We start from the raw sequence: 24,551 nt of genomic DNA, 5'->3' as shown, positions 1-24,551 counted from the left end.
CTCCGCCTACCGGGGCGGTGCTCGGGGTTCGTCCCGCCCGCGGGCCGGCCTCGCCCGAGCGCCTGCGCCCCGCCGGGAGCGGGAAGCGGCGGGGAAGCGGCGGGAAGTAGCGGTGCCTGTCAGGCCGCGGCGAGCCTGGGCTCTCCCGCCATGTCCCGCTTCTTCCAGGCGCTTTGCCGCGCAGGCAGCGCCCGGGCGCGGGGTCCGGGTGTGGAGGAGGCGGACGTTTACCGGTGGGGTCTGACAGGTCAGCGGGCCGCCGCCGGTAGCAGGCCAGGCCCCGGGCTGCCCCCGGGGGAAGGGGTGGTGAGGGAGCGGGAACGCGCGTCGGGGGGTCGGTTTGTGCGAGAAGATGTCGGAGGGGCCCTGGGGCTGTGCGGCCGTGGGTCGCCGGGGCTCTGTGTGAACAGACACCGGGTCTGAAAGAAATGAGCGGCTGAGGGAACTGGGGGGGGTTTAGTCTGGAGAAGAGGAGGCTGAGGGGAGACCTCATCGCCCTCTACAGCTCCCTGAAAGGAGGGTGCAGAGAGGGGGGATGAGTCTCTTGAGCCGAGGAACAAGTTATAGGACAAGAGGGAATGGCCTCAAGCTGCGCCAGGGCAGGGTCAGACTGGCTCTTAGGAAGTATTTCTTTGCAGAAGGGGTTGTTGGGCGTTGGAATGGGCTGCCCAGGGCAGGGGGGAGTCCCCATCCCTGGAGGGGTTGAAGAGTCGGGCTGACCCAGCGCTGAGGGATCTGGTGGAGTTGGGAACTGTCAGTGTGAGGTTAATGGCTGGACTGGATGATCTTCAAGGTCTTTTCCAACCTAGATGATTCTGTGAAATAAAGGCAAAAATAAATAAATGTGGCTTCCGGGCCTGTAAATCAGGCTACTGCTGCTCTGTGCAAGCCTTCCCTGGCAACTTCAGTCCCATGCTCCTCAGCCTCACAGTAAGGCGGGTGGTTAGGCCAGAGCCTTGGCTTCCCGAGTCCTGCTTTTAGGGCTGCCATGGCTCTGCACAGACAACTCTGTGCTTCAGGAGCAGATCATCAGGCCTCGGAGTGGTTTGATGTTGAGTGTGAAAGCTTTAAGGTGCTCTCCACTGCCTGGAGGGTGGATGCAAAAGGGGAGCGCCTGGGCTATCCAGCCTGCTTGCGTGTTTTCCTTAGCTGTGGGGAGCCCATTTTTCAATCCCTCTGCTACTAGGGCTTCAGTTTCCCCAGGAAGGAGATGGCAGCAGTGCCATAGAGTTATTAACAATACACAGCACTTGAGTCCAGGTACAAGGAAAGATCTTGAGAACTCTTGCCCAACTCGTTTTGTGTTTGTTTTGACATATTGTGCCCCATAATAAGGACTGCAGTGGTGGTAGTAGCTACAGTGGCCTACAATTGCAGGAATACTGGAAAATATCTTGTTGAGAAATTATTATTATACAATAGCAGATTATTAGAAACATGTCCAGTAGCCTAAAGCGTGTCCCTGGGTCTAGTACTTACATATTTTTAAAAGTGTCTGGAGCTGAAAATCAAGCTGTCTTTTAGGCATGCAAAGTAGTGGATTAATTATCAGATTAGGTTCCTTGTACAGGCCTTTATAATGACTTGGGGCATTTGTGTATGCACAAGTTCCTGAATATGGTTTAATGGATTTGCTGTAACACCGGTGTCTCTGCTCTCCAGCAGGGTAAACCAGCTCCTGCTGAAAACTGGTGTGCTTTTCCTGTAAGGCAGATGTTTGGGAAGGCCTGTTCTGGTCAGGACCCGTTTTTGGTGGCTTCAGGGTGTAACTGTGTATAGAGTGTATTGGATGATTGTGTAAATGTAACAAATTAACTTTTATTCCCAGGCATTAAGCTTCGTCCCTATCAAATAGAAGGTGTGAACTGGCTGGTTCAATGCTACAAAGTCCAGCATGGCTGTATCCTGGGAGATGAGATGGGTCTTGGCAAGACTTGTCAGGTGTGTCATCTTATTCTGGAAATTGATCTTTGCCTAACAATTTTTTAGCCCAGTGTTTCTGCAGAATGAAAAAGAAAAAGCACCCTAATGATTGGTCAGTTAAGCAGCCCCATCCTGAAGTCCATACTCTGAGAGCTCATTGTTTCTTTCATTCCTTAATCACTTAAAACAACTGTTAAGTCCTGAGTAGCATTCTGAAAATGATTGGGGGTTTTATAGAAAGATGAATGGTCATTTTATACAGACACCTTAATGCATAATTCATAGTGCACAGAGTTGAAGGCGCAATACGCAGCCAGTACAGAGAGGATGATGTCGTTTTGATGCACCTGCAGCAAGGTGATTTTTGAGTTTGTCAACACATGGATGCAATACAATACAGGTGCAAGTTTTTCAGAGTTGGTTTTTTTTGGTAAGTTTTTCAAGGGGTTTCAGTTTTGTTGGAAAATGACTGCTTGCGCTTTGGTTCAGCTGGTGGTATTCAGTGGTCTTAAATAACAAAGTGGTAGTTTTAGGAAGTGATGTATGGTAGATCTTCTTTTTTGTGACTGTGAGGGAAAGGTATTTGGAAAGGGCCTCCAGATATCAAGGTCACATTTTGGGATCTAAGCACTTCTGTCATTGATGGTGGATCTCATTTGGTATTCTGTTAGCTATGCTTTGTGCTAGAGAACCTGTGGGAAATAGCCACAGAGCTCAGAAAGGGGACAGTTGATGTAGGTTCAAGCTACTGGGCTGAACCCTTTCCTTGTTATCAAAAAAATTATTTTCCTTGCCTTCTAGACTATTTCTCTACTTCTTTATTTGACAAAAAAATTAACGAACAAAGAGAGATTTCTGATACTTTGTCCTCTGTCCATTCTGAGCAACTGGAAGGAGGAACTTGAGAGGTAAGTTTCAACAGTTGCCCAGCTCATCATATTCTTGCACAGCAGGTTACAAAGATTCTCTTCAGAGGTGCTCAGTCCAACAGTTTTTTTCCTTTCAAAAGGAAAAAAAGTAAAAAAGGAAGCTTCTAAACCAACAAGTCAATGCAGACTATGCAGTTAATTCATAGTCTTTACAATGCCATGATATACATGAATTCATCTAACTTATAGGATTGGCTGACTTTCGGTCCAAATGCCACCACTAGCTCCTTGATTTTTGTTGATTTGTAACCCTCCATGCTCAGCCTCTCTTAGGCAAAATCTGCTGAAGACAGCCAGGATTCTGTATGATGAAAGGTAAGACCCAAGTTGAATAGTATCTTTCCTGGCATGCTCACATATGCATGCAAAACACATTACATCTGTGCATGCAACCCATCTTCACTGGGGCGCAGTGACTGTGCCCATGGCACATTTGCTGTGTACCTTTTTAAGCTGGAGCACAAAGATTCTTTTTAAGTGGGACGACAGAAAGTTAAAGATTAGAGCAAAAGCCTGTCTGTGTGGCTGTTGGGTGATGCTGTCTCTCAGCATCTGAAGTCATCCAGGTTACATTCCAAAACAAGTTGGCCCGATTTGGATAGACTTGTGGTTGGAATAGTTGGGCTAAGGTGCATACCTTCATAGGTCAACAGGGAGCAACTGTCCAGGAGCAATATTAGGCAAATATCAGTGGTGGGATTGAATGAGGAAGAATTTTAAGTTTCCAGCTCTTCGTCCATGGAACTCATTTTATCTGCTTTTTGGCTAAGAGGAATATATTTTTGAGGCCGTAACTTGGGCCTGTTTGCTGCAGACATTGTCTGTCTTTATTTAGGCCGATTCTTTGGTTGCATCTGGGCAAACTGTATTCATTCACCTGTTTCTCATGAGCTTTTCCATTTCAGAATAGCAGATGGGCCATGAGACTGGTTTTCAGTCATGTGCCTTGGACTTTTGAGACCTAGGAGAATGCAGTTTATTTGGGACTTGTCCGAACCAGAACCAGCAGCTGAGGTGCCAACCTGAGATGCAAATGAATCAGGAAGGAGTTAGATTCAGAAGCTGAGATCCAGCCAGATCTCACAGGAGGGCAGGCTGTTTGGGTAGGAGGTTCTCATTATCTGTGCAGTAGCTATGTATGAGAATGGGGTCCAGGGTCATAAACACATGAGAGACAGGTTGGCTCACCATTTTTGTTCTATCTTTCTCTTGACAACAGGTTTGCTCCAGGTCTTTCCTTTGTGACATATATAGGCAACAAGGAGGAGCGCCCCAAACTGCAGCAGAACCTGAAAGAGCGATCTCACCTCCATGCACTCTTGACAACATATGAGGTACATGATGTCTTTGTTACTTGAAAGAGAAGGGCTCAAGTTTTCCCTCACCTTTTCCATAACTGTACCACCCAGCTCTTGCCCCATCCTCTGTACTCATCTCTGACCTTCCTCAGTGATTCTACTCTGTAGAATCTACTCTGTAACCTATTTCACCAACTCATCTAAGTTGTGCAGTTTTTGTGTCCCTAGGATAATCTAATTTAACTCCATCTTTACTGCATAGCTGTATCACACCTTGAATAGAGAAAACACATGCTTTTGATGATAAAATTCTGTGCTTTTTAAGGATTTCTCTTGAGTGACCTGATTTCCTCTGGATCTGAAGTTGGGCAAGCAATATCTGTGCTTTAGGATGCTGTCAGGACATTGTAATAGCTTAGATTAATCCACTGAAGCAGGTTAGAGTGATGCTGACAGTGCATGGTGCTTCTTACTGAGTCAGAAAGATATAAAAAACTTCGCAGAGGTGAGGCGCATTTATGGTGTGTGTAAATTTCCATTAATTCTCTGAGGTTCTACTGCTGGTGTTTTGCCAGACAAGAATTAAAATCTAGGACCACAACAGCTTGTGGTTACAATACTGTCATGTTACTTTTCTCAGGTGAGAAGTGGCTTCATTCCCCTCTGCTTCATTCCACCACATTTTGCAAGTAGACAAAAAGATGTTCTGTGTCTTAACTGGTGTATTAACTTAAGTCATAAATCACCGTTCATTTCTTTTCATTGCAGATTTGTCTGAAGGATGCAGCATTTCTAAAATCGTGAGTCTGGTTTTAATTGTTTCAAATTTAATTCTGCACATCTGTCAGCGATTCTTAAGTGCATGTTTGTATGTCTGTAAGATACAACACTTGTTTCACAAGAGCCAAGGATGTTCTTTGCTTGTGATTAGAGCTTTGCCTTTATCAGCTTTCAATGAAGAATCTTTAATGTCAGCTAAGATGTACATGAACTTCCCCCAAGGACAGTTTTCAAGCCAGTGGAGTCAAAATAATGTGATACATAGTGGCTTATAGTAGTACACTAAATATCAGTCCAGACGATTGATATTTAGAACAGGAGGTCCTCAAAAGCTTCAGATTATAAAGGTATTAGATGCAAAATTTGCTGAAATTGACCTGCATTATACTGTAGTGATCATGTGCTAATACCATATCCTGAAGTTTATTGCCTCCTGCCACCAGTCAGAACTGTGGAGGGTTTATGGAGCATTATGCTTTCCAGCAAGACTGATCACACAGCTGAAGCTCAGCCTGTAGGAAGTATTGCCATGGCTGTGCAGGATTATACAGAAGCCTACACTTGAAATGGGGAGGAATGCTCATATTTTTAAGTAATAGCACCAATGCCTTGCAAGAGTGATAAGGGCTGTGACAAATGCTGGGGGCAGCCAGATACCACGAATGGCTCAAGATCTTTGTAGAAGCAGAAACCCCGTGGCCCCCACTAACACAATTTTGGATCTCCCAGAACTAGCTGAGCCCACTGTGGGTGCCCCATTGTCTTTCTGCAAAGCACCTGCCCCTTGGCCACTGGTGGAAACCAGGCCTTATGAAAGGTAGCCATAGCCATACAGTCCTTACAGTTTTATATCATGTCCTGCGTTGGTGCACATGATTCTGCTTATTTTGCAGCCTAGCCCTGAGATGTAGTACCCAAGGAAGCAAGTAACTAGCCCTAGTATCACAGAAATGTCAGCTCCAGTGCAAATTCCTACTTCTAAGGCTACACATAACCTCAAAGCCATGTCACTTAAGGGTTTTTTTGCTCCCTTGTATTCCTTCTGAAAAAAGTGCTAATCATTTGTACCTTGTCCTGTGTCAGCGCACCTGGAGCACTTGTAAAGATGGGTCAGAGTTATCAGATGTCTTTACCACCACTTACAAGCAGTGTAACTACAAAATGAGTTGAGCAAGAGCCCTGTTCTAATCTCATGTGGAGATATTCAGTTGCTGAGCCTGTAGAATAAGAATAATGACATTTCACTGTCCTGGCAGTGGAGAACCACTCTTAAATAGCAAAGAAGGGAATCAAGGGATGCAGAAGAGCTGTGGGGAGAATGTAGGTCCCTGTGATTCCAGGCCTTGTATTCCACTGAGAAGACAAGCGTGTGGGTAAGAAAAGCATCATCCTCCAGCTTTCCCTCCCCTGCCTACCTATCAGCCAGACTTGACTATGTGGAAATCACTCTGTGGTAAGCAGACATGAACACTGAGACTGAAAAGATCTGGAGTTTGTATTAAGCCTAGTAGATCTACTAGGTCACCAGTGATTCTGCAGCCTACTTGATGAGACACTGCTTATATCAAGGCCAGAACAAGGTGTAGGTCATGTCTTGGGTGATTTGCAAAAGTCTTGTAATCATTCTGCCATCACTACCTGATCACAGTTGTTAGTTTTTGCAGAGGTGCCAGGGCATAGTTTCACATGTCTCTTGTTAAAAATTCTAGACCTACTTGAGTGTTTGACTAACTTGTGCTTATGTCCTTTTCCCCATAGAAAGGAGGGGTGGAGACAGAAGCAACAAATTTGAGTGAATTTAGTTTTAGTTTCAGAAAAACTCATCCAGGCTATGGTTAAGAAGCTGCGTTGGCTCTTGAAAACCAGTACTTGGTGAATTCCTCCCACCCTGCTTGTGATGTTTGCTTGTGGTTCATGGGGTAGGACCATCTCAAGTTTAGCCAAGCAGAGCCACCACTTATTTCAGTCTTCTTATCATGACAAGAATTAATTGCTTGCCCCTAACTGAAGAATGCTGGTTTTTTCAGCTTTGACTGGGCTGCCTTGGTTGTAGATGAAGCTCACAGGCTGAAAAACCAGAGTTCTCTGCTTTACAAGACGCTTTCTGAGGTAAAAGAACTCATCCATCTTTTAGTGTCTAAAGCCTTTTTTCTCTTCAGTATAACATACAGATTCTCTGTTCTTCTGAGTATTTATTAAGCTCTGGGCCACAACCACTTGCCATCAGAGTTGGTGAACAGATTCTCATATTTAGTGGCAGAGACGTAATCTTGTTGGCTTTGCATGGAGGTGGGCAGTATTTGGAGCTTATCTTTCATTGTGAATCATGTTTGGGCTTGGTACGTTGATGCCATTTGAGAGACCAAAAAATGTAAAGCAGTCCGACATAGTGCTGAACCACAGCTGTGCTACTGATGTGGGAGAAGTCTGGCCGACCTAAGACAATTTAAAGCAATAAGAGGCTGTCTCCAGCTGTGGGAGGGAGAAGGAACCCTTGCCTAGTTCATGGGACCTCACGTCATGAACAATTGACTTCTGTTGTCCCATTTAATGGAACCACCCTTTTTAAACTGAAATTAGTAGAATTACTCCAGTTTCCAAAGCACCCTGCCAAAGTACAATGACTGTCTGAGTGAAGGTTACACTTGTTGTCATGCTGGTGAAACATGTGTTAGGTCTGAGCTGGTATCAGCAACAATGAACTACAACAGTACTCTGAAAACTAAATTTTTTTATTAAATTCCTTGAAAGTCTTACATCTTCCGAATGTATTGTGCGTGATATCTGTATTTCAGATTGGTTGTAGCCACAAAGAAATAGGCAAGATTCCCCTTAGTTCTCCTTTTAACATATTTTCTATCGCCAAACTTGAGAGAAGACTTGTATTTTTTCAAAGGTAACCATAATCCCCAAGTCTCTTTACAAGGATTACTGTAAGCAACTTGGACCAGAAAATGTTTCTGTGTTTGTCAGTTTGCCAGCAAACAGAAATGGAACCTAGTCTTTTGCAGTTTCATTTCTCTATCGTATTCCAACAGCATTTTCCAGTCATCTCTCATTACCTAACACTGAGTATGCAGTATTGGACTGTTGAGTGCATGTATCTGAGAACTTTAATGGTGTTAGTTTTGCACTTTGTTCTTATTTTGCTTACAATGTCTTCCTTGCATGGGTGCCATCCTAGTCAGTTTGGTGGAGCTGTTTGTCACACCATACCTTATGTTGGATGGTTTTGGCAGACATTTGCAGCATTCTGCAGGCAGTTCTGTGCCACGTGTCATCTTAAGAGTGGTGTGGGTGGAGTTGTATATTAAGTAACGTTTCATTCCAGATATTTTATCCTAATAATTTTGTTTTGGTGCTGGTTCTTTCAGTTCTCAGTAGGCTTCAACCTGCTACTCACAGGCACTCCGATCCAGAACAGCCTCCAGGAACTGTACTCCTTACTCAGCCTTGTTGAGCCTGACATCTTTCCTAGGGAACAAGTGAAAGAGTTTGTTGAGTATTACCAGGCGATTGAAAAGGAGAGTGAGCCAGGTCAGTAATAAGCAATGCTATACTTGAATCAGAACCCACTGTTGTCTTGACTAGGAAGCAGACATGTTGTGTCCCCTTTATTTGCTTTTTTTTTTTTTGAATGCTGAGTAGCTTTAAAACAAAGCCACTAGAAGTAATGATTACTTACGTTAATGTAGCTCATGCATATTTAAGGTATGCAGCTGTAGTTTGCTTTTTCTGTAAAACTGGTCTTGAATCATTTCAGTGATAGATGTAAAGTTCCTTATACATTTATTTTGAAAGTATAGTTGTGAAGGTACTGCAAAAATTTCTTACATTTAATGCAATAATAACTTTTTTTTTTTTTTCCCTGCCTCTGCATAGCCAAAGAATTGCACAATCTTCTGCAGCCGTTTTTGCTTCGAAGAGTCAAGTCTGAGGTGGCTGCAGAGCTGCCAAAGAAGGTGGAAGTGGTTCTGTACCATGGAATGTCAGCTCTGCAAAGGAAGTACTACAAGGCCATTTTGACAAAAGATCTAGGTAACTGAGAGGTTTGAACCCTATCAGCTAATTTTATAACCAGAATTAATTTTGTAAATCTGTGCTCTGTTATAGTGAAGGAGAAGATACAAATTTTCCAGTAGTAGTATAGATGCCATACAGCAAATTTAAATGTACTGGATGTAGATGTGAGTTCCTTAGGAAACCACAGGGCCATATAGACAATGCAGCCACAGACTCTTACCCTAATAGCTCACTCCTTGTCACTTCACATATGAACTAACTGTAACAAAGCACCCTGAGATATGAGAGAGAAAGTGTTTGCTTCTCTCTGAATTCCTCCTCTTCCATCTATACATACCACATCATATGGCTTGCCAGTGCTTATGTAGGGAAAGTAAAACTGGGAGGATGGAGACCCTTTGTTCTTCTAGGGCTAATGCCTGGTGCATCAAGGAGCCAATGGCACTTCGAACGTGCATCACCTGGCAGCCTGATCATTCTAAAGTCAGCATATGTGCACATACCCTCTTTTTCTCCTTGCAAAAATGCAACCCTTCTTAACGTCCTGCTGTACTACTTTGTTTTGCTGGAAAATTCAAATGAACTGCACCAAATTTTCACTATTTTTGATGATTTCTAGATCTACAATTCACTCGGAAAAATGATAGTGACCCTTTCCAGGGAGTCTGGAAAGTTCCAGGGAGTTTGACAAGGCAGAGTAGTTTTCATCAGGGTCTTTTTCTAAAGGCTTATCCAAAGAATGGGAGGGAAATTTTGTTCGGCCCACAAAAATAGATGTGTTAGTCTTGAGATGGGAATTCAAATGCAGATGTGATACGCAGAAAGAGATACTCCAGTGCTGAAGCATTGCAGAGCAGCGCTCGGTGCCCGGACATTCCAAGTCACGCCCATTGGTAGAGTGTGGGCTTTGCTGCTCAAATCCTTTTCTGTGCTCTTTGTTCCAGATGCATTTGAAAGTGAAACAGGAAGGAAGGTTACACTTCAGAATGTTTTAATTCAGCTTCGGAAGTGTGTTGCCCACCCATACCTTTTCAATGGTAAGAAAGCACTCCTCTCTCTTGAAATAGAAGTTTCTTGATTTGCACAGTGTTTTTCTATTATTGCTTGGCAGTGCAATGCTTAGAAGAAGCAAGTAATAAACAACATTGTACTGGAATCAGAACCAGCTGTTAGTTTGTGACCAGTTCCAACATATGACAGTTCATCAATAATGAGGAACGAAGTAGGGGACTCTGGGAACTCTGAGTCTCTGAACTCTGAGAGCAAAGCTCTCTGCTTGTTTCCTCACCAATGCACCTACTCTCACCTAAAGAATGAAATCACGATGCTTTGTGAACTACTGAAGGTGTTCTTTAGAGACAGAGAAGGACCATCACTTCTCAAGGAAGCATCATGGGGGTCTGCTTGGTGATGGTGGTGTATACACACTGAGGCTGACGACTGAGTTGTTACTTGCATAGCATTAGGTCTGCTTCTGAAACTCCTTTCTGTTCCAGGTGTTGAACCAGAACCCTTTGAGATTGGGGACCATATTGTTGAAGCCAGTGGCAAGCTGTGTTTGTTGGATAAACTACTTTCATTCTTGTATGCTGGGTATGTCATGTTGGAGTGGGGAAGACAGGGTGGGGTTGATATAGGGAGAACAGGTAAACTGGGAGGTCAGACTACCTTATGTAGCCATAGACTGAGCAGATATTCATCACAACTCAAGCACTGCCCTATTTATTGCACGTTACTGACTACCTGAAAGAAGTCATTTCAGTATAAGGAGCTGCATTAGAGTTGGTAGAGGAACCTCAAAGATTTTTGTAGCTTCCTTTTAAATGTTTCTCAAAACACTTCACTAACTCTCTCACGTGTTCTCATATTTGCCATGTTTGGGAACCTGGGAGAATAACCATCTGACGTGGTATTCAGCATATCTGGTTTGACCATGGGTTTCCTGAGAGTAGCTTCTGTTGTGTTAGCCTGGGAGGCAGAATGCATAGCAACTGTGAAAAAGCAATTTGACCAAAGACCAAAAACCAAGGATAAACTGAAACGTCAGCTTTGGGAATGGCAGTCAGAACTCGTGGTGCTGTGCTCTGTTGACAGAGCTTCAGCAGACCTTGGGAAGTTCTGATGTGGTTGTGGAGGTCTTTGTCCTTCTGCTGTGTAGCACCTTGTGAGTGGGTGCTTCTCCCTTGAATGTCTGTGCCACAGGACTAGCCCTATGCAAATTCTGAACTTAAAAATGCTTGTGTTCTGCTCTACAGTGAAGTCTGATTTAAACAGAGCACTGAGGCCTAGAGCTGGAAGGGAGGAGAGTTGATTTCTCACTTATACACGATTATAGGCAGAGTTTGATCTTTGAGGGTCATTTGCTGGAGGAAGAAATGCTCTGCTGACAGAGAGATTCTGTATTACATTTTCCCAGCATTTAAGATGCTCTGTATGTATGATATGAGAGCAGTCTGGTGTGGCAGGTCATGTGATGAGGAAGACCTGATGCTAGGTTGAAGCTGAGGATCCTTTTAGAAAGGCTCCTTTGGATACTCACCAGGCTGCATCCATCTGGCAGAGCTGTGCCAGAGCCTCGTTACATTTCTGTGACTCCAGACTAGACATGGTGACTGATGATGGCACATGAGGCAGACTGGTTGCCTCTGGACGTGGGGCTGAAAATGTGGTGAGGGAATGGGCCGTGACTCTGTGAGGCTTAGACTACATGAGTGATGAGGCCTTGCCAGATAACAGTGACTGGTTAAACTATTGTAACCCGGCTACCACTCTGTGAAACACTGTCACGGCATGTTGAGGCTCATGGTGTCTCATGTTCTTCTTCCAGTGGCCACCGTGTCTTGCTCTTTTCCCAGATGACTCAACTGCTTGATATCCTGCAAGACTACATGGACTATAGAGGTATGTTCTGCATGCTTTGGCAGCAGAGGGCTTATCCTAATGATCTCTGCCATATATTGTTCCTGTGATTTTGTTTCATCTGCCTGGGAGGGAGAAGGGACTGTGGTGAGGATTTATTGCTTCTCAGCATATAGAAACCATATTCCCACAATGGTGCTATGAGTTGGAGGGTCTTGAGTTCAGCTCTTTGCTGTGTTACCACCTGCCTGAAATGAGCTGACTCTTAAATGTTATTCTTCAAAGTACTTTCAGCTTTGGTTCCTTGATAAAATGGAGCGAACAGATGGCAGGGTAGCAACATTTCATTATGTACCCGAGTCCTGAACTAATCGCACTAAAGGCAGTAGTCTTGCTCTAGACTCAGTTTGTCCAGCACAAAACATGAATTGGGACACATTCATACCAGGAAATTAAATTTTGATTAAAACAGTTGTTGGCAGTGGGGCCCTGATATGTCTGCAAGGGCAGGTTGGATCAGACCATTTTTGGCCAGGTTACCAAAGTGTTCTTGGGACATTTTCTTTTGTTTCAATCCACATGGCTTCATGCCTACATAGGATTTCTCATGAAAGAGGCCTTTGTTTGTTGTTTATGGTTTTGGACAAGTAATAATGCGGGATAAAGCCAAATGTAGGGCCGTATCCCATATTGCTTGCCCACAGCAACACATTGAAGGCCGTGGGAGTTTGCATAAGGAGGATCCAATGGCTGTTGGCCTGTTTTGTGGGGCCAGGAGGCAGTGCAGCATAGTCTGAAATGGGACTGTGTGCTAATGTTCTTTTACTTTGGCTCTGAATTTTCCTGTTGTGTTTCCAAGCAGTAAATGAAATGCTAAGACTCTCTGCTTCAGACTTGGCTAAATTACCCTTTGCTGACAGTCAATCTGGAAGTTGGGGTCACTACTTAAGCTTATGCCAGACTTAACTGGGAAAGAAGGAAGGACTTGAAGGCAATAAAATGAGAATCAAGGCTTGAGGATTTGGCCTAAAAAGTTTCAGGACAGCAGTGAGACAACAGAGAATGAGGTAAGAGGGTAAGAGCATAGACAGAATTTCAGAAACGTATGTTTTGCTTGTTTGAAAAGGCTACAGCTACGAGCGGCTGGACGGTTCCGTCAGAGGTGAAGAGAGACATCTTGCCATTAAGAACTTTGGTCAACAGCCCATCTTTATCTTCCTGCTGAGCACCAGAGCAGGTGAGTAAGGAAATGAGAGACAACCCATCTTGCTTCTGTACTCTTTTGCTCTCTCTGGCAAGATTTTGGGGAATTCTGAGTCCTGCAGAACCTGTTCACATGGGAGATTTTTGAGGGAGACAAGACACATCCTGAACTTGGGTCTTTCAGCTAAGGTATCTGTTCTCTGCTTTCCTTTTGGCATCTGATGCCAAGATACTTTTCATATTGCAGCCGCTTGAGTTACTTTTTTGATTCCAAGTCCCATAGTGCCTGTCCCTGTGCCAGACTTAAGGAATCTCACTAGCATCTTGTTTCTGCAAGCACCAGACTTTAGGCGGGCACAGGCTTCCTTTAAGTAAGCTGGTGGAATTGCTTCCCAAGTTTGCTGAGCATGGATATGCTCTCTAGCTGGCAGACAGACTCAAATGAGAGTCTTTTACCATCCTGAGACTGCAGAGAACACCATGGGACTGCCATCTGTGCTTCTTCCCCTCTTAGCTCCTCAGGTAGATCTGTCTTCTACACAGTTTCAAACCTCCCTGTCTCTCTATTCAAGCAAGTGCCGAGGCAGGCTTGTCTTCAGAGGAGGGATCCACACATCAAACTTGAACTAAGTCTTCCGTTGGGCTTCTGGTCAGACTTTCCTGTATGAGCCTGGCTCCAGTGATACTGCAGTGCATTGAGGAGAGTATGTAGAGAGACCAAAGAGAAGTGCCTAACGCTAGATGGTAGGAAGAAGTGCATCTCTCACCACGGTGCCTGAACTCTCCCTGCCCATGTCAGCCAGACTTAAGAGTTGTTTTTTACTGCACATTGCTACATCTGACCAAAGCATCTTGTATTCAGCTGGGAATGGCTGTGCTAACAGTATTTCCATCACTGTTATGTTATGGACCAAGATTTTCAGGTGCAGAACTGTCTCCATTTGCAGGGATGTTCTGATTACTGTGAAGAGGTGCTTGGCATGAGCTGGAAGAAATGTAAGGCAGCAGGCTCCCTCCTCTTTATCTACAATATATAGTCATAATAGTGGGTTTTTACAAAAATATAATTAACTCTTTTTTTTTTTTTTTTTCATTCCATGAGAGCCCAAACTAACCTCAACAACTTTGAGTCATGTAAATACCTAGGCTCTGGTTATTGTATAGTTGGGCCCGATGTTTTCCACTGTTTCAGCAGTGTGTTTACCTGTAGCTTCTGTGCTGCAGCCAAGTCATGACTCGGGCAGTCCCTTGTAGCCTCAGTGAAGCCAGTCCTTGTTGCGTTAATCTGCCTGCCAGCAGAAGAATATGTCTGAGTTCATCAATTGTGACTGGTTCACTTGCACCCTATCTTTTTTGACTACGTTGCACAGTACAGCTTTGTTTGGGGCTGTTGCAGAAGGCTGGAAGCTGGAAATTGAAAGTTTACCTATCCTTTTAGATCCTTAAGAGGCTTAGATTTGGGCTCGGGAGATGGATTTAATTAGATAGAGTGGGTCAGATCTGACAGAACCTTGCATAGCATAAATTCTCCAGCTTCTCCTTTATTTTCTGCTGGTGACATATTTTGTGACCTTCTTCTTTGTTTATAGGTGGAGTTGGCATGAACCTGACAGCAGCAGATACAGTTGTTTTTACCGATAGTGATTTTAACCCACAAAATGACTTGCAAGCAATAGCACGAGCTCACCGGATTGGACAGCACAAGTGAGAAATGTTGCTACTTCTGGTGTGGTTGCTGACTCTTGGTCTCTCAGGATCGTTTTCCCTGTCCATAGGCAGTGGAGGGTTAAAGGACGATAGATTGAAGATCAAAGAAGGAGAGCAAAGATGATTTTATGTCATAGGCTTTTTGTTGCAGCCTCATGCAGTCTTGACCTTGTCATATGTCTAGGGTGGGAGCTTTGTAGATTTGGAGGAGGAGAGGGAATCTGGACGTTTGCTTGTACTTTTGCAGTGAGCATTTCTTCTCTGTCAGGAAGCAATTGTATCAGCATTACGTTTCTGCTGCTTATTTTTGTTGATTTTGTTCTTGCCTTTTTTTCTCTACCAAAGGAGTGGGTGGGGGGATGGTGCTTCATGACAGGAAACAGCTTTAGTGCACCTCAAAAAAGCAAAATAATAAGCATTTTCTTAAACTTTGCAAGGCCTGTAAAAATTATCCGCTTGATTGGGCGAGATACAATTGAAGAAATAATCTACCGAAGAGCTGCTTCTAAGCTCCGGCTGACAAATGCCATCGTAGAAGGGGGTCAGTTTGCTCTGGGAGCACCCAAGCCTCAGGGAGCAGCAGAGTTACAGGTAAAATAGAGGTATTTGACTCCAGTAACATCTCAGTTTGACTCCAGTAACGTCCCAAAGTGTTTCTGTATTTATGTCTGATATGAACCTATCCAAACATGTTTTGGAGGAGATATGCATTGATACATCAGCTTTTGCATATCTTAGGAACCAAAATGACATCTCAGGTCCAGACAAGATCTGATGTTTGAAGACAGTTTTCACAACATTGAGGCATATGCATTGCTGAAAAAGGGTGTGTTTTTTTGGAGAAGAGGGAAAGGCATAACCTTGCCTTGGTTTACTTGCTTATTTTCAATTGTAACAGGTCTAAACTGGAAGCTGACTCATTGTTTGTAGAACTTATCTGTCTCTGGTACTTTTCTCTCAGAAACAGAGCTGATGATAAGTACTTAAGTCAGCTTTCAGCTGCTAGTCTGAAACTTGGTCAACCTTCTGTTGACCTCTTGGCAAATACAGTGTCTCAAGAGTCAGGGCATGATTTATAATTCTGACCAGAAAGCTGAGATTTGTTCTGAGAACTTGGGTTGAAAACCTCAAGCAAAGTGACATTTAGGAGAATATATCCCCTGTGTGCAGCTAAACCTCAGAGAGGTTTGGAATTGGTGTCTCCTTTTCCCTGCTGCCTCCCCTCCCTGCCCCATCAGCATGTATCTCAGCAATTGCAGTTTCCATGGGAGAAGTGGAACTGAGCCCATAGGAAATTCCATGCAGATATTTTTCTCCCCGTGGATTTTTGTGGTTTTTAAGCTTTTGTTTTAAAGGTGTTGGGGACAAAACCAAGCCTGATCTTTCTGGCTATGAGGAAAGCTTCTTGAATGCAATCAGTACAATGCTCTTTTGTCATTTAGCCCTGAAAAAAAAAGACCAAGTCTGGATGGGTTTTGTTTGAGGGAGATATGTTGTAAGGGCCTGTCCCATTAGGTGCTGAGAGAACTAAATGTGTTGAAGCATAAGTATTTGACAGGTAATATTAAGACTTAGATTTCTCTACTCCTACATCCTTTGCATTTAAGCCTGAGAAGTTTTAAGAGACTGGGATTGGCATGGAATTAGGAGATATTAATACTGAACTTCCCCTTCTCTCTGTTAAAGCTGAGTGAAATCTTGAAATTTGGCTTGGATAAATTGCTCTCCTCTGAGGGAAGTACTATACAAGATGTGGAGCTAGAGAACATCCTTGGAGAGACAAAAGGAGGGAAGTGGGTAACAGATGTTGTGCTGCCACACGAAGAAGAGAGTGAAGAGGAGGATACAGAGAGTAAGTTAAGAATCTAAATACCTATGAAATGCATGATGCTTGGGTGCTCTTAGAGAAGGCTTCCCAGGCAGGGGTGACATTTTTCAAGCAACAAGAAAAGTGGATTTGTAATTGAGTGAGCAACTTGGATGTTGTTTGTGACCTATCTACAAACTTTCTTTCTAAGCCTTTATTGTTAGTTTTCTTCTTTTTGTGTCCTTGTTTGCCTATTTGTAAGAGAATAGTAACAACACTTGCCCAGTTTGGTGGCTGGGGAGCTGAATTCCTTCATGTGTTTCAAATATTTTGCGACCCCGTATGAAATTCACGAGAAAAGGAGAAGTATTCAAATTGTAGATGCTGTTTTTCCCACAGAGAACTGTTAAGATAGATCTACAGTTTTGGAGATATAATGGTAACTTAAGAAAAGGCTATATAGCAGGTGTTTTGTATTTATCTCCCAACAAAAGATCATTGGCCATGAAAATCACAAGCTAAAAAAACCTTAAAAAAATCTGAAATGTGAGATAAGAACCACAGAGTCATGGAGTCTAAACTAGAACAAACCTAGTCTGTCTTTAGTACTCTACCTTCCAGTCCGAATTGTCACAATTGTGAGTAGTTTTTCATAGCCCCATACTATCTGAGAATAAATTCTAAGGATACTTTCCCTCTTCTAGTGTCATGGTGAGAAAGACTGCATTTCTGTTCTGAGTACATAGTAACACTCAAATATAGATCTGTGACTGAAGCAGAAATGTGGCCCTGCAGATTAGGTATTGTCCATCCTGCAGCAGTTACCAGCAACAAGTAATTATTTGCTGAGAGTTAGTAAAGAGTGGTATTTTCTGTTGGTAACTTAGAGGAGCAGTGGTACCACACTGTGTAATAGTTCTTGGGAAGATAGTTCATCTGATGAGCAGTAACTCTTGGCTGCCAGAGTTCTGTGCTTTTATTTTGTTTGGGAATTCAAAAGCAAAAGCTTGCTGTCCCTTTACAAGCATTGCCTCTAATTAGGTAGCAAAGCTAAATGCTGCAGAGATGGAATGACCAAAGAGAACAGTGATGGAGCCACAACTTAAAATAGTTAATTGACCAAAATAGGAAGAAAGGTTCTTTGCCAGTATAAATGACTTAAATTAAAAGTAAGGAAGCAAATGATGAATCTCTTGTTTTTACTTGATGCTGACACAAATTACGAGAGTGAACATTTTTTTTCTCTTGAAGGGTGTCACAGAGAAGCCAAATTTCTTTTGATCTTACTGTACATTTTAGGTATTAGTGGCTTTGAGTTCCTTTTTACACTTTTTAATTATTTTTTAAAGATCACATGTACGTGTACGAAGGCAAAGATTATTCAAAAGAACCCAGCAGAGAAGACAAAAAGGCATTTGATCAGCTTTTGGATCTTCAGAAAGCCTTGAGGGAAGAGACCAGTAAGGAAGGGAGAGCTCTCCGGAACAAAGCAAATGTAAGACAAAAGACATGACAAGGCACATGATGCTCTTTCATTTGCTTGTGGAAAATGAGGCTGACAGTTTTCTCTCTTTACCCACAGCTTGCAAAAGGCACGTTTAAAGATTTGGATGTCAATATAGTAGAGCTGGCTCTTGAATCTGAGGGCTTGACAATTCAGCAATTCTGATAACAGATCAGAGATGCGATATGCAGGGCAGTCATAAACTTAGGTCACGAAACCACATATTATGTGACAGTTGGGACCTGTGGACAAGTAGACAAATGGGAAAGGAGCGTAGGTTAAGGTGCATACCAGACGTGGCTTTAAGATGAGCAGTTTGTTTCCATGATACTTCTTTCTTCCTCCAGGCCCTTCTCACAGGCCTCCGGGAACAGTCAGCGAGGAGGAAGCACTTGTTGAGCGCAGAGGAGCTGGAGGCTCGGAGGAAAAAGCGCCAAGAAGCAGCAGCAAAGAGAGCAAGGCTCATGGAGGAAAAGAAGGCAGCAAAAGCAGAGGCTGAACACAAGAAAAAGTATGGTTTGTACTGCATCTAGTAGTAAGCTGATGTCTGTTACACTAGAAATGTGTGTCTGATGAGAACAAGTCGTGCTCTGTATCTGCTCTGGCAGGTGGGGCTGGGAATGAGGGGAGAAGGAGATGACGAAATGACTGCAGGCCACCCTCATGAGAGATAACTTCATACATCAGGATGTTTCTCTGTGTGTACTCAAACTGTATAACACAGGGATGTGAAGGTGGGAAAATGGCTTGAGCCCCTAGCAAGGGTTCTTTTCCTCTGAATGCACTGCCTTAGTTCCCATCTAATTTAATTCATAGACTGTGGCCTGAGTAAGAACCCCATATTTGAATGTACAGTGAGATTTTGGGAGAAGTTTTTTGAAATGTCATGGTTGGCCCCTATGTATTCGACTGACATCTGTGACTCTGGCCTGTGTCTTAAATTTCTCCTCGTTTCCTAGATGTTCCTCCTTTTCACCACTCTAAGTAGCTCCTTGCCCGTTATATGCTCACTTTTTCCATGCATTTTGCATTTTGTTTATCACACTGGCACGTGGCTCTTAATATTACAGATAACAACTGTTGTAAAATTTGTTTTGGTCTAAAATAGGGGAGGGGAGCAGAGGGAATGCAGGTCTCAGTCTCCTGTGTTTCACTGCAATGATGTAAAACAAGGTGTGTGCCCCCAGTCTTTGATTTTCGTTGAACATCATCTTCTCTTTTGTTTCAGGAAGGCCTGGTGGGAGGAAAATCATTACACATCTACCTGCCTGCCTTCAGAGGAAAGTGACTCTGAGGAAGAGTCTGAGGATGAGGCTGGGCTGAATGTGGATTTAGATTACAAAGATGCAGACCTGAACTATATCAAGTATGTCATGGGAGATGTCACTTATCCCAAAGCAGAAGAGGAAGATGCCATCATTGTCCACTGCCTAGGTGGGTCTTCTAACAACAGGAATGTTGTTGGGTGAGGTGGACAGGGGGACTGAATTGTCCCTACTAGCTCAGTAGTTTCTAATTCCCATCCAGACTGAAATAATTTGGATTTGAGTCTGACTTAATCTTGAATGGTTCAGAGGCAATACAGCCTCTACTCCACCATGTATAACCCCCACACAAGTACTAGTAAAGTGTACTTGGGTGTTTCATGCCCTCTCTGGATTTATGGATGAGCTTCCTGAAAGGTGCCTGTACAGCTTGAAATTTTCTGTCTGTGGCCAAGTGGGAACAGTTCCTCCTGAGAGCTGGGCCTTTTGTTCATCCCATGGCAGCTGTAGGGGTTGAAAACCATCTCCCTTACACAGTCAGCAGAGAGAAATGGGCACTTCCAGAGACTGAGGTCAGAGTTTCTCTTACCAGTGCTTGTCTCAACACTGACAGTACAGAAGCTCTAGGCTGGTCTCCTAATTGAAGGACCTATGTTAAGACATTAAAGCTGAGGGAGAGAAATTTACAGACTCACAGAATCATCTAGGTTGGAAAAGACCTTGAAGATCATCTAGTCACGTTACAGAATTCCTCTTGAATTGGTTAGGAGCCTCTCTTTTACCAGGGCTCCAGCAGAACGTTATAATCTGCTTTGGTTTATGTTAAACTGAGCACAAAACTTAATGTTTAAAGTGGAAAAGCCCAAGGCACCAATCTGGACACATACTGGGTGCATGCTCTGTGCACCTGAATGCACATATGTGAGGATACTGACAGGTTTATATGCTCAGTGCCATGGTTGGTGCTTGTTTGAGCATCCTCAGTGGACAGTAAGAAGGAATTCTTCCCACAGAGTTTTTCAGGGAACTGTGACAAGTTTGTTTTTCTCAAGGGCTGAGGTTTATCCTCTAGGATGGTCCCTTGAGTTACTGGTTGACTTAAGTTCATGTGTGGTTCCCGTTTTTGATAATCATTCATTGTGTTTATACAGAGTGGGTCCCTTTCCTGCAGGGGTGGTTTTCAACCTCACTTTCTAAAAGTAATCTTTTCTAGATGACTCCGGCCGCTGGGGAAGGGGTGGTTTATTTACAGCTCTGGAGGCTCGTTCTGATCAGCCAAGGAAAATATATGAGATGGCGGGAAAGATGAAAGGTAAGAGGTTAAAACATGACCTTAGGCCAAGATACCTGAAAATGCTTAAATCGCACCTATGTCACAGGAGTGAGGGGCCTGGATACCTTCAAACTCATGTTTTTTCCTCTTTCTCTAGATACGTGCTTCCCTAGCTTTTAAAGTAGCAATACAGTGGCTGCTTTGACTTGACTTGTTTGGAGTGTGAGAACTCTGCATAGGGCTTGGCCATTCTGATCCATGCTGCAAATAATAAAGAAAAACAGAAAAAACCCCAAGCTAGTGCATTATTTACAGGATTTTTTCACACTATAAGACAAAGCACTATCTTCTGTCAAAGTGCTCTTAAGAAGGATGAAAGCCACCTCAGGCAGTACTCAGTTGAGCCTTTGGTTCCCTCCAAGCACTAATCTTCTCTTGAGCATGTATTAGCAGTTTTGAGCTACCTGCAGCTGGTGAGAAATACACATCTTGCTGTAAGGCGGACCTGTTATTTTTTCTAATTTCCCGGGAGATGCTTTCTTGTTCCAGTGTCTCTCTTTCCATTTGTGATCTTTAACTGGGATGGGTGTCTTGGGGTGGGTGGGAGGGGGTTAATGTCTGTCTTGTTTCGCTGGGCAAAGGGTCTGACTCTGATGAAACCATCATGAGATAAAGAAAGCCAAGAGAATAATTCAGAATGTGGTAGTGAAATCACTGCTGTGTTGATTGCCTGTTGACTCTTCAGGACTCATTTTTTTGTTGTTGTTATTCTGTTCTTCTTTTCTGGACAGACCTTGAGTTGGGAGGAACCCTGTTATTCCCCATTGATGATAAAAAATCCAGGAAAAAAGGACAAGACTTGGTGAGAAGGAGAAGCTCCTTTTTTTTGTTGCTCTGTGCACATGTTTTTGAAGCTGTGTGAAATGAACATTACATCCTTTTCCTGGTAACAGTGACACTGCATACTGAACATGGCTAAGTTGCAGTTAAACATTAGAGAAAACGAGATCTTTTTCTCATTTATTAAAGCTAATAGCTAGTAATGCAATTTTCCAGCAGCTATCACTGTGTCTCTTAGCTCTGTATATAGACTGCATTTCAGTTTTTTGTGTGATTTCTCCTTAGCTGGCCTTGATTGTGGCTCAGCACCGGGATCGGTCCAACAATTTGTCTGGCATTAAGCTGTCTGCTTTGGAAAAGGGCCTGAAGAAGATTTATTTAGCAGCCAAGAAAAGGAATGGTAAGTGTCTGTGCAGCAGAACAGTGAATCCTTACATGTGTGATTTCACCTAAAGAAGGCAACCAATTTCCACCTCTCCTGTACTGTTTTTTCTACAGTGAGGTAAGAGTGAGATCTCCACAGCAGATGTGTTGTGTTCCACAATATTTCTTCTGTTCTTGTGGGGTAGTTTGAAGTCCTTATCTAGACTGCTTTCTTTGTGTGTATCTTGTCCTAAAGAATGTGCACTCTTTGTTCCTTCCTCCTCAGCAACAGTACATCTTCCACGTATTGGGTATGCAACAAAAGGTTTCAACTGGTATGGCACTGAGCGGCTCATCCGAAAATATTTGGCAACACGGGGTATCCCCACTCTTATGTATCCTTTTGGAGTGTGTCTTATGTTGTTCACAATATAATATTGAAATGATCCCGTAAATATCTTGGTGAATGCAAAGCAAGGAAACGAGGCAAGACACAGATGCCACAGTCCAGCTAAAAACTTCATGTCTCTGACTTTGCTGTCGCCCAGGTGCTCATTCCACAGTGAGGAATCCCCATTTTAGGGCATAATGACAGAGTAGTGTGATTCAGTATACCTGTCAGAATTTGTTAGAGCTAGGTGCTAGTCTTCTGTTGACAGCCATCCACTTATCTGTATATGCCACATCTGTGAGGGAGATGATTGGAATTTTAGAGTAACAGAGGTGACTCGGAAAATAGCAGAAGTGAGAATGTGAAAAAACCACTACAATGTTCCAAGCAAGTGATAACCTGCTTCCTTGGCTGAACATGGTGGAGTTGGTGTGTGTTGGGACAGGCTCTTAAAACAAAATAGCTCATTGCTTTCACCTTCCAGGAAAGGAAACAGAGGTTACAAAGGAGGCTGTGTTTTGTGACTTCTCTAGGAATATATGCATTTGCTGTACTGCCACAGTCAGCAATTCTGTGAAACTGAAAACCTGAAACAAAGAATAGTGTTCAAAGCATTCTGCCTCCTTCCTTGGTGAATCTCTTAGTGGACATGTTGTCTGACATTCCTTGACAGCATTTCCTTGACACTTCTTATTAGATACTACTTCCCTAGGAATAAAGGCTCTTCCTCTACTTCACAACCATATTCATCTTCAATGACAGTCTCAAAGCCATGAAGATGCAGTAATTTCATTGTTCCCTCAATTTTTTGGACAGAAACGTGCAAAAAGCCCAGGATCTTTTCAACATCATGCAAACAGTTTGTATGCATCCACTTCATAAACATGCCTTACACAGCCATTATTTGCCCCAGTGTCTCTCTGCCTTTATTGGCCAGAATATTTACATACTGTCAGTTGCTCTGCAGAGGAATGAGACTGCTTAATTGTTCAGATAGTCTTTGGATAAGGATGTTGGCTTAATCCCTGAATCTGTTTTGGAGATTGAAAATTAAACTTTCACTGATGGTCAGTTCTTACTCATTACATTAAGTTACTGCTAGAGCTTGGAATGTGGTATTGTTTGGCCATATTTTTTCTCCACATTTCATCCTTTGTCTCATTATACCTCGTTTCAATCAGCTTTTTAGTGGTTACCTGGGACTCCACATACGTGTCCCCATAGACATCTTAGGGGAAAGGAAGCTGTCTGCATTAACACCACCACATGACAACCACAGAGTAAAAACAGTTCATACTGTTCCAGTTCCCCAGAAGTCCATCTGACTTTATATTTGTTCAAATACAAAATTCAGCTGCATAATCACATGCTTACAGTCAAGCAAAATCCTGACCAGTATTCTTGGCAAAGGCGCGCAAGGCTGCCAAAACCTGAGACTGGCTTTATAAATGACACCTTTTCTTCTCCCACAGCTGCTTTTTCATTACGCAGTTCTTTGTTGCAACTGTTGGGCAAAACCAGTTCCTTACAAAAGTGGTGTGAAAGGTTCCATGACCCTTTGATTCACCTTAAGGAAATATTAATGCAGAGGTTTTGATGTTGTCTTTTCTTTATTGTAATAGAACTTTCCTGGTTTTTGCATTGTTGGCACTGTTAGGTTGTGGTTGTTTGGGGTTTTTTTAGTACAACCAGGCAATAGTAGCTCTCATAATAAGTGTTTTGACTAGAGAGACTGTGAGGTGCCAAACTTAATTCAGCTTAAAATTTAGCTTCCAATAGGAAATCACCCCATGAGCAGTGGAAAGTATGTCTTTAAATATCTAATTGCCAACACACATCTCGCTGGCTGCATTTACACTGCCTCTGTAGCACCATCTGGTTACTTAATAATTTCAGGCCTGATTCTGACCTGACTCATCACACTGACTAGTGGGCTCCACACTAGAAGTCCTCCTGAGTTGGCTACTCTGTCATTCACTCTTAGCTCCACCAGAGAACCCCAATTCCTGATCTCCTTGACCCTGATGAAGTTTTGGTGCATAGCACCTCTGTAGGTAAGTCCTTTCTTGCAGCTGCTTGCAGGAACGGCCCCTAGATATTTGGCAAAGGACTTGCAGGATCAGAGTCTGACTGTGAGGATTTCTGGGGTGCAAGGTGGTGGGTAGATGTACATTACCTTGTTTTCCCCGTCATGGAACTGGCAGTCTTCCAGCAGGCCGGCTGGTGGCACTGTTAATCAGCTACAGCAGCACATGTTGCTCTTCGGCCTCATTTGAGAGCAGGGCAGTGATCTCCAGCCTGGAAAAACCCTTCCTCTTTGCCAGAATTAAAACACCAATTATGCTTTTCTCTTTGCCAGCTTAACTGAACACGTAATTTCAGTCTG

General features: G+C 43.3%; 1 protein-coding gene across 4 annotated transcripts; it reads left to right on the top strand.

The window, feature by feature from the left end:
* The first annotated feature begins 7 nt into the window (after positions 1–7).
* Positions 8–23,262, top strand: CHD1L (chromodomain helicase DNA binding protein 1 like). 4 transcript variants are annotated; one of them, XM_074897299.1, is made up of 23 exons: positions 8–247; positions 1,829–1,941; positions 2,725–2,831; positions 4,072–4,186; positions 4,919–4,950; positions 6,958–7,040; positions 8,297–8,467; positions 8,813–8,968; positions 9,898–9,990; positions 10,450–10,546; positions 11,781–11,854; positions 12,939–13,049; positions 14,605–14,719; positions 15,160–15,313; positions 16,409–16,574; positions 17,879–18,024; positions 18,381–18,544; positions 19,262–19,467; positions 20,512–20,610; positions 21,363–21,433; positions 21,697–21,811; positions 22,061–22,169; positions 22,863–23,262. In XM_074897299.1, exons 1-23 carry the CDS (start codon positions 151–153, stop codon positions 22,939–22,941), a joined length of 2,673 nt encoding a protein of 890 aa, XP_074753400.1. In that variant the 5' UTR covers positions 8–150; the 3' UTR covers positions 22,942–23,262. The 4 variants fall into 4 exon arrangements, with proteins under 4 accessions (XP_074753400.1, XP_074753392.1, XP_074753418.1 ...); XM_074897291.1 differs by having other exon boundaries at positions 9–247; positions 6,958–7,039; positions 8,305–8,467; XM_074897317.1 differs by lacking the exons at positions 8–247; positions 1,829–1,941; positions 2,725–2,831; positions 6,958–7,040 and adding an exon at positions 3,541–3,955 and having other exon boundaries at positions 8,305–8,467.
* The last annotated feature ends 1,289 nt before the right edge of the window (positions 23,263–24,551 follow it).

Source organism: Athene noctua, chromosome 1 (genome assembly GCF_965140245.1).
Source record: "Athene noctua chromosome 1, bAthNoc1.hap1.1, whole genome shotgun sequence".
Classification (NCBI taxonomy): Eukaryota; Metazoa; Chordata; class Aves; order Strigiformes; family Strigidae; genus Athene; species Athene noctua.
Note: the sequence above shows the minus strand (reverse complement) of the source record. Positions and strands in the feature narration are given on the sequence as shown.